This window comes from Ranitomeya imitator, chromosome 2, assembly GCF_032444005.1.
Source record: "Ranitomeya imitator isolate aRanImi1 chromosome 2, aRanImi1.pri, whole genome shotgun sequence".
In the NCBI taxonomy this organism is placed as follows: Eukaryota; Metazoa; Chordata; class Amphibia; order Anura; family Dendrobatidae; genus Ranitomeya; species Ranitomeya imitator.
Window position 1 is genome coordinate 135083439 of NC_091283.1, and position 8332 is coordinate 135091770.

At 41.8% G+C, this 8332-nt stretch overlaps 1 protein-coding gene across 1 annotated transcript in view; it reads left to right on the forward strand.

Moving 5' to 3' along the window:
• SLC7A3 (solute carrier family 7 member 3) overlaps positions 1-6359 on the forward strand; it is a 47718-nt gene extending 41359 nt beyond the window's left edge. Inside the window, exons 8-12 of the mRNA XM_069747297.1 lie at positions 1412-1514; positions 1676-1881; positions 1967-2133; positions 2247-2355; positions 3341-6359. Coding sequence (XP_069603398.1) covers positions 1412-1514; positions 1676-1881; positions 1967-2133; positions 2247-2355; positions 3341-3471 — 716 coding nt within the window. The 3' untranslated portion in view covers positions 3472-6359. The remainder of the gene's footprint in view (positions 1-1411; positions 1515-1675; positions 1882-1966; positions 2134-2246; positions 2356-3340) is intronic.
• Positions 6360-8332: the final 1973 nt, after the last annotated feature.

The following is an 8332-nucleotide window of genomic DNA, read 5'->3' on the forward strand; positions in this document are numbered from 1 at the left end:
TGTTTGCTAAGTACCCGGTGTTATTTACATGTACTATTACTATTTACCTGCTATAGGATATATGCTCATTTTTTTTTTTTTTCTTGGGTTTTGTCTGTGAAATGGCCACAGTATGAACGTGCTCTTACACATTGCATGTATACCAGCTTATAGTCTGGCTCATTTCTTTGGTTTTATTTTTAACGGTGCAGCTTGTAGGGTTCAGCTCGCATTGTGCGTAAATGTCATTTTACACATGGAGTCATTTTGCGATACATTTAATGTTCCTGACGCTGCTGCAGAGTAGGTATGAATAAACAGGGATGATTCAGTGCAAAGAAAAGGCACCTGGTCCTTCCAGATACATAGTAACATAGTTAGTAAGGCCGAAAAAAGACATTTGTCCATCCAGTTCAGCCTATATTCCATCATAATAAATCCCCAGATCTACGTCCTTCTACAGAACCTAATAATTGTATGATACAATATTGTTCTGCTCCAGGAAGACATCCAGGCCTCTCTTGAACCCCTCGACTGAGTTCGCCATCACAACCTCCTCAGGCAAGCAATTCCAGATTCTCACTGCCCTAACAGTAAAGAATCCTCTTCTATGTTGGTGGAAAAACCTTCTCTCCTCCAGACGCAAAGAATGCCCCCTTGTGCCCGTCACCTTCCTTGGTATAAACAGATCCTCAGCGAGATATTTGTATTGTCCCCTTATATACTTATACATGGTTATTAGATCGCCCCTCAGTCGTCTTTTTTCTAGACTAAATAATCCTAATTTCACTAATCTATCTGGGTATTGTAGTTCTCCCATCCCCTTTATTAAACTCTGTATCTATCTAATGCCATATCCCAATGTTTTTCTTCTATGTGTTCTGTGTTCTTTACACATAGAACATGCATCTATTATAGTTTATGTGGTTGTTGACATGTCTGTGATTTTTTTTTTTTTTTTTTTATGCGGGTCTAAGTTTTTTTTTTTTTTTGTCACGGATTAAAATTACTCTTACAAGTTCATGAAAATCACTGAAGATATGTATAAAATCAGATGTTTAAACGAGGCCTTGTGCGCCTATACAGCTGCCTATAAAGGAATTAGGATATTAATATTATAAGCCTAAGTTCACATGAGCATTTAAAAAAAATATCTGATTTTTGTCTAAAAAAAAATAAATAATTTTTTAATCTGTATTGGCACCTGCTTCTAAACATCAGTAGTTACTGAAATTAACAATACCAAATAGCTTTTTTATGTTGCTAATAGCTATGTAAAAATAGTTGCAATGCAAACGACCTGTATGGTGTACAGTTTTTGGTGTTTTTGCATTTGCTGTAAGTACGTGTTGAGTTCATTTATTTGTTCTTGTATGCCTTTTTTTGTGCTCTTGTTTGGTGTAATTAATGTGTTGTTGGTATTTGCTTGCAGCAATCATGGCCTTCCTTTTTGATCTGGAGGTCCTTGTGGAGCTGATGTCCATCGGTACCTTACTTGCTTACTCCCTGGTGGCTGCCTGCGTCGTTATTCTCAGGCAAGTTGTATAGTAACACCTCTATAATGCATCCATATGTAAAGTTACCTGTTGTCCTACAGCATTAATCCAGAGGAGAACTTTTCACCTTGGTCAGGCTCTTGCTAAATGTGTTAGTTGAAAAACAAAACTCCAATAAATAGTTATCTTTGGGCTTGTAGATACCAACCAGAGATGCTGAACTGCCCGCTGAAGACCACTGAAATGGAGAAGCTGACTAAGGCAGACAGTGAGAAGACGCACGCAGATGTTCAGGTCACCTTTACTCAGTGTGATTCCTTCAACATCCGGCATCTTGTGTCTCCCGGAAGTGATGTCCCCACCAAAACGTCAGGACGCGTAGTTTATGGCTGTGTCTCAGTGATTTGTAAGTCGTGTTGGCAATATTCATTAGTTATCATCAGAGCGGCTCGCTTATGTCCCCTTCATTACTCTCTCGTCTTGTTTTCCAGCCATCTTATTTATTGCCATGTCAGTGATACTGGGTCAGAAGCTCGATGACCTTCTTGCCGGGAGCCCCATCTGGATCACGGTCTTCACCCTCCTGTCTGTGGGGTCCGCTGCTGTTACTTTTGTGATCTGGAAACAACCAGAGTGTAAAACCCATCTGTCATTTAAAGTAAGTTATCGCCTGATTACTACATGGAAGAAAAAGTTTTCAGAATGCCCAATGTAATTATTGCGATAAGGAAAATCCACTTGAATACATGTGGCGATGTTTTTGTGCTATAGGTGCCCGCGCTCCCGCTGTTGCCTCTCTTCAGCGTGTTTGTCAACCTTTATTTCATGGTCCAATTTACCGCTGGGACTTGGATTCGATTTGCTATTTGGATGGCTTTAGGTAAAGTCTATTTCTTTCATATCACTAACAAATTCTGTAGATCTCTCATCACTTGCATTATTTTAAAGGGATTGTTCTGTGTATTTAAATTTATGAACAAATGTAAAGGGGTTGCTTCGTTTAGAAAACCCATAAGGGGATTCTGAGTAAATAGAATGGAGTCCCCTGTTCAGACCCCCCACATTGATAGCCAGAAGAGAGCGCAGATGTAAAGGCTCCATCGGAGGATCTGCAGACAGGCTGGGTGTGAGGCCTTCCGATTCTCCGCTGACGGATTGTCGGGAGTGAGCAGAATCGGGCCTGTTGAAAGCTGTTCCTTTCCTTCTCCCTGGAAGTACGCCAGTGGGGAACCAAGCTTTCCTGGTATGGGCTGGGAGTCATGGCCGTTCAGCAGAGTAATTGACCCACGGGTGCCTAATATGTATGGGGGACCTTTAAAAGAAGAATGCCTTTTGGCTCTGAATGACCCAGTATAACCATGCACTATACAGACAGCCTGGTCCACCTCCCGTCTAGAAACGAGTTGTGTGAAGGCAAATTTACTCATCTCACGTTTGATTTATGGAATCCAGGAGCTCTATCCATGAAGACTCACAATTTTTTGTTTTAATCATCCCTGACTTCTATCATGATCATCGTTTCTATCATATTCATAGTTTAGTTTATTCATAAAGTTCTATGGACTTGTCTTGTTCACACTTTTTAAAGTAGCAGCAAAGTGAATGAGATTTCTGCTTATTTTGTCCTCGCAGTTTTGAATTATTGGTGCATTTTTTTTTTTTTTTTTTAATCTGCAACCTGTCGCTTCTTTCTTCGTTGTTGCAACGTTTTTCAACGATTCAAATGAATGTGGGGAAAAAGTGACGCGCAAATTTTTCAGTGTTTATTTTCCTGCCAACACTATGGTTTTAGGTGCCGAAAATCTTCCGCAAATACTCAATATCTCCACGTAATCTTTTAGTAATAATCCTGTTTTGTGCTTTAGGTTTCATTATCTACTTCAGTTATGGCATTAGGAACAGTACGGAGGAACAGAGCTCTAAAGGAAAGGCCAATCTGAAAAACCCTGACTCGTCTAGTCCAGCTGTCAAGGATCATTCGACAACTCTTCTGTAGTAACCATTTTGTTTCACTCATGCACTTAGATCATTTTACATTGTGTCTATGCAGGTAAAATGTGTCCCATAGAATACTAACCTCAATATTTGATTTTCAACCTTTCTATTTTAAAGAGGATCAGTCGTCAAGTTTTTGCTATTTAATCTGAGAGCAGCATAATATATAGAAAAAAAATTCTGATTCCAGAGATGTCACTTACTAGGCTGTGTGCTGTAGTTCGTATACAACCAGCGTTTTATCAGCAAGAGATTCAGTAGAGGACTAGGTGTTATGTGGAAACCAGTCCAGCTATTGTGTAACCCCGCCCCCACCACTGATTGGCTGCTAACTTCCAATGTGTATGGGAAGCTGCCAATCGGTGGTGTGGGCGGGGTTATACAGAGCTCAACATTCCGACCACTGTTACATTTACAGCAGAGAAAACAGGGATTCTATCCAAACTACACCAAACAGCCCAGTTATTGACACATTGCTGGAATCGGGCTTTCTGCCCCTACATCATTACTGACATTCCTTTTAATTTAAATGGGTTAGTTTAAAATCCTGTGGTTATTGAGCATTTAAAAATGATTGATTAATATCACAGAATTTCAGAACGGTTTAAAAATCCGGTTTCTCTTGATCTCTCCATGTTCGGCCAGTTTATTGCATACAGTAATATACATAGCTTTGTGTGTTTCCTTCTACTTGGCATATAATAATGATCCTGTTACTTCCGACATGAATTGTTATAAAAAAATGTTTGCTATTCTTGTTCTTATTCTGTATTTTGCGATTTAACTTCTATTGTCAGCTGTAATGAAAATATCTCACATTCAATCTTGGCTTCATCACTGTAATGTATTGAGATTTGGGCATATCTTCTGGCTGAGCGCTGCCAACAAGTTTATTTATATATTGAATTATTCTTTTTGAATGGAAGTTTCCTTTTAAAGTGGCTGAATGTAAAGGAAAGATTTTAGAAAAGTACTCAGATGGGCATGATTTAGAAATCCCAATACTTGACTCTTTATGTTTACAGAGTAAATATTTATTGTATTTTTATTACTTTTTATACGCCCGCTTCATCTAAGATTGCAACCTAGTTTCTTGTATTTCTTCTACCATCTACTGCACTACCAGTATTTTTTTGTAATATATTCTTATGTCGACCAATTTTTCTATTTGTTGTACATTTTCTTATTTCTAGGCTGTCAATGTCACATTTTGGATATAGACCTATGTTACAAATCCATTTTATTGTACGGGCCCTTTCTTACCAGGGTGATTAGTAGGTTGTGCCGGGATAAGGTGTTATCTGAGCATGCTCGGGTGCTAACAGAGCGTCTTCAGCGTGCTCAGAAAATAGGTTCGAGTTCCAGCAGCTGCATGTCTTGTGGCTGTTAGACCCGCAGGGATTACCTAACAAAACAGGTAATCCCTCTGTGTTACAGCTGTCGAGCAGCCACGGGAACTTACTTTTTGAAACCGCTGAAGACCCTTTTAGCACCCGACAATGCTCGGATCACGCCTTATCCGAGACTGGGAAGTACTAATGGTGCCTGGTGTAGACACCTCGGGATGTCTCCTACATCAGGAGAATGGCGTCTCTTAGGCCATTTGGCACTTCATAAAGTAGTATGTGACTTAGACAGGTGAACTTCCTTATCTGTGACTCTCTCCATTGTAGTTTATGGGAGATATAAGATATATGCAAGCTTTGGGTTTTTTTTTCTTTTTTTACAAGGATTTAAAAGTGGATTTTACTACAAAATATATTGAAAAAATCGTTTCCTATTTTAATTGTAAATGCTCAAAATAAGGTGGGGAAAAAACACCACCATAGAAGCAATCTCATTCAAAGAGTATTTGATGTAAAATTTGGTGCAAAATCTTTCTATATCTTTGTAAAAAAAAAAAAAAAGAAAGAAACCTGTGTGAATGTCCATTTAGAGCTGATTGGTGGAGGTAAGAGTCCTGTAAGTAGGTGGAAATTCTATCAAACATTTATGATATATTCTTTTTATATATCGCAAATGTCACGGAAGGTAATACACCCCATAATTTTCATTATGACTATCTGACCCTTGGACCAAAAAAGGCCGTGCACCCCTGACTTATGAAATGAGAACATACCAGCACCCTGGTTCCACGTAGTAAATCTACATTGTGGGTAATAAAATAATAAATGTAACTTAAGTGGACGATGCTTCCTCTGCATTCATGCGACTACGGTAAAGATGAGCAGATAGTTTCGCCGTCAACAAGTTTCAACTTCTTATCCTCTCTTGCAGCCGGGATCTCTTGGGCCGGACCAGAGATTAGAACCAGGGCTGTGGAGTCGGTAAGCAAGACCTCCGACTCCTCAATTTCCATGACACCGACTCCACCAAAATGGGCTCCGACTCCAGTTCTAATCAGGGCTGTGGAGTCGGAGCCCATTTTGGTGGAGTCGGTGTCATGATCCTGTATTTGCTCATCTCTGGACCGTAGATGAAAGTATAATGAATAGCAGACCTTTTACTATTGAAGATGGCACAAGAGCATTACTGTAATCGGCTCCTGGGGGGCGACTCCTGGGTATTATTTTTATTATATTGACACATGTGCGATTGAAAGTATTTTATGATATTGCTTTTTCATTTAATCATATATTTTAGGTGAACTATTTTACAATCCAGCAGTACAATGTTTTTATAGTGTTTCGATGTCGTGTGTCCGATCTTCATTGTTCGAAATTTTTCCTATATTTAAACTGTACATTTTTATATTGCAGATAAAGATTTGTAACTTCCTAAAGTTTGTGGTATTAAAATTGTCTTTTTTTTATTTGTATGAACAATGTCATCAATGATTTAAATGTCTCTTTGGATGTATTTTTGTAGAAAATAAAAAAGTAAAATTTTTTTGTGCTTTCTGTTACTGTTCAATTTTGTTTGTTTTTTAAGCCATTAAATGTTACTCTGCTTTCAGACAAGTAGTCAGTCTGCTGCTGATCACACGATGACAAATTACAGAACATAAAGTGAGAATGTGGGCAAGTTACTCATAAAGCGTACGACAACTGCAGTCATGCATGGTTGAAATTGGGATTTCTATACAATGAAAACTTTGTGTGAAGCCCCTGAGCCCTAGGGCTCGTGCAGACGACCGCAGTTTCAGTCCGAGTGCAATCTGTCAAAACAGAGATCTCATTGAGACCAATGTTGTTCAATAAGGCCGTGAACATGGTCCAAGGGGGAAAAAATAAATTCCGTATGCATGACTTTCCTCCCAAATACATGAGTTTGGGTCAGCAGACCTGCAGCTGGGTCTGACACCCTTGTCTGTACTCGGACCGTACTTCTTGGATGTCTAAAATTCGGCCATAGCTTAATTTCCCTTTGTTTATGTGCAGCACTTCCTTGATATTCTTCTTTTTATCAATAAGGCTTTGGTAGTGGATGGTTCATTAAAGACGTTTTCCAGTACTTCGACAACTTCCTGTCATACCCCTCGCCTGGCTCTCATAAAGTAATAAAGCCTACACTCCCCTCCCATGCTGGTGCCGTTCCCGCGTTGTCCGCACTCGCTCTCCCAGGGCTCTTGGGCTGTTGTTGTGACATGTGGTGCCAGCGTCACTGTCCCCCCTCCAGTCGAATTTAACATGAAGAGGAAGTGAGAGCAGCTGCGGCACGGACTACTTCTTCATGTTCAATTTGTCCAAAGGCGGGGACAGTGATGCCAGCGAAGATTGGGCGCTGGCGTCATGTGTCACAACCGCTACACAAGAGCCCTGGGGCTCTAGAAGTGCACCACATTCGGGTAGTGTCAGACAACGGTTGCCTATATCAAACATCAGGGGGGCACAAGATCCCAGGCCCTGATGCTGCTATCACAGTCAATTCTCCAGATCATGGAAGAGCATCAATTGAGACTAACCACAATACATATAAAAGGGAAGGAGAATGAAGAAGCAGATTTTTACCCTTCGCCACGACAGCACCCCACATGAGAGAGAGGGATCCGCCCATAGGAACAGGAAACCTACAGAATAAAAGGAGGCGGTCCCCTCTCCTCCTCAGTTTAGGTTTCCTGTTCCTACAGGGACCCGGCTTACCTACAGATGAAGAGGATCCCTGGGCCATGCACCCGCCTGCGCCGGTTTCTGTGGGAACGGCAGGGGCTGCGGTACCAGAAGCAGCGGCGGGGGAGCCCCTGCTTGCAGCCTCCCCCCTCGTCTGGCCAAACATTCACGGTCCGGGTCCGGTCACCGTAGGTCCGGCCGGCACTGTGAGGACGCGCGCGCTGCAGCGGCCGGCTTAATAGCCTCCGGCTGCCGCATGGTGAGTGAGAGCGGCGCGTCTAACCCGGAAGTCGCGGGAGCACTTCCGGGTTGGTCCGGGGAGGCAGGAGAATGGGCGGCAGTTTTAAAAATGCAGTGCTAGCGTCGGGCCGGTGTGTGTGAAATGGCTTCACCGGCCGACGAAGCGCACCTGCCCGCAGTGCAACAGCGCTCTCCCAGCAGGGAGAGAAGCACGAGGAGCAGCACAAAGAGTGGTGGCCGACCTCCAGAGAAGAGTTCTACCACCAAACGAATTCCGCCTCCAGAACCGGTACCTGTCAGCTTCACTGGGTGAGTTTTTGAAAGAGTCTCTTCCTATATGCTGATATATGTTCCTCCTGTATCCTTCCTCTAGACTAAGAAAAGGACACACAAATCTAAGCATAAAGAGTGTGCTTTATGTACGCAGCCCCTCCCGGATGATTATGCCAAAAAACTGTGTGCGGAGTGTATCATGCAAACTCTACGGCAGGAAAATATCATGACTCCCTCAGATGTCAGAGCTATTATCCGAGAAGAGATGCAGGGTTTGGCGCAGACAAGTAGCGCCAGTAC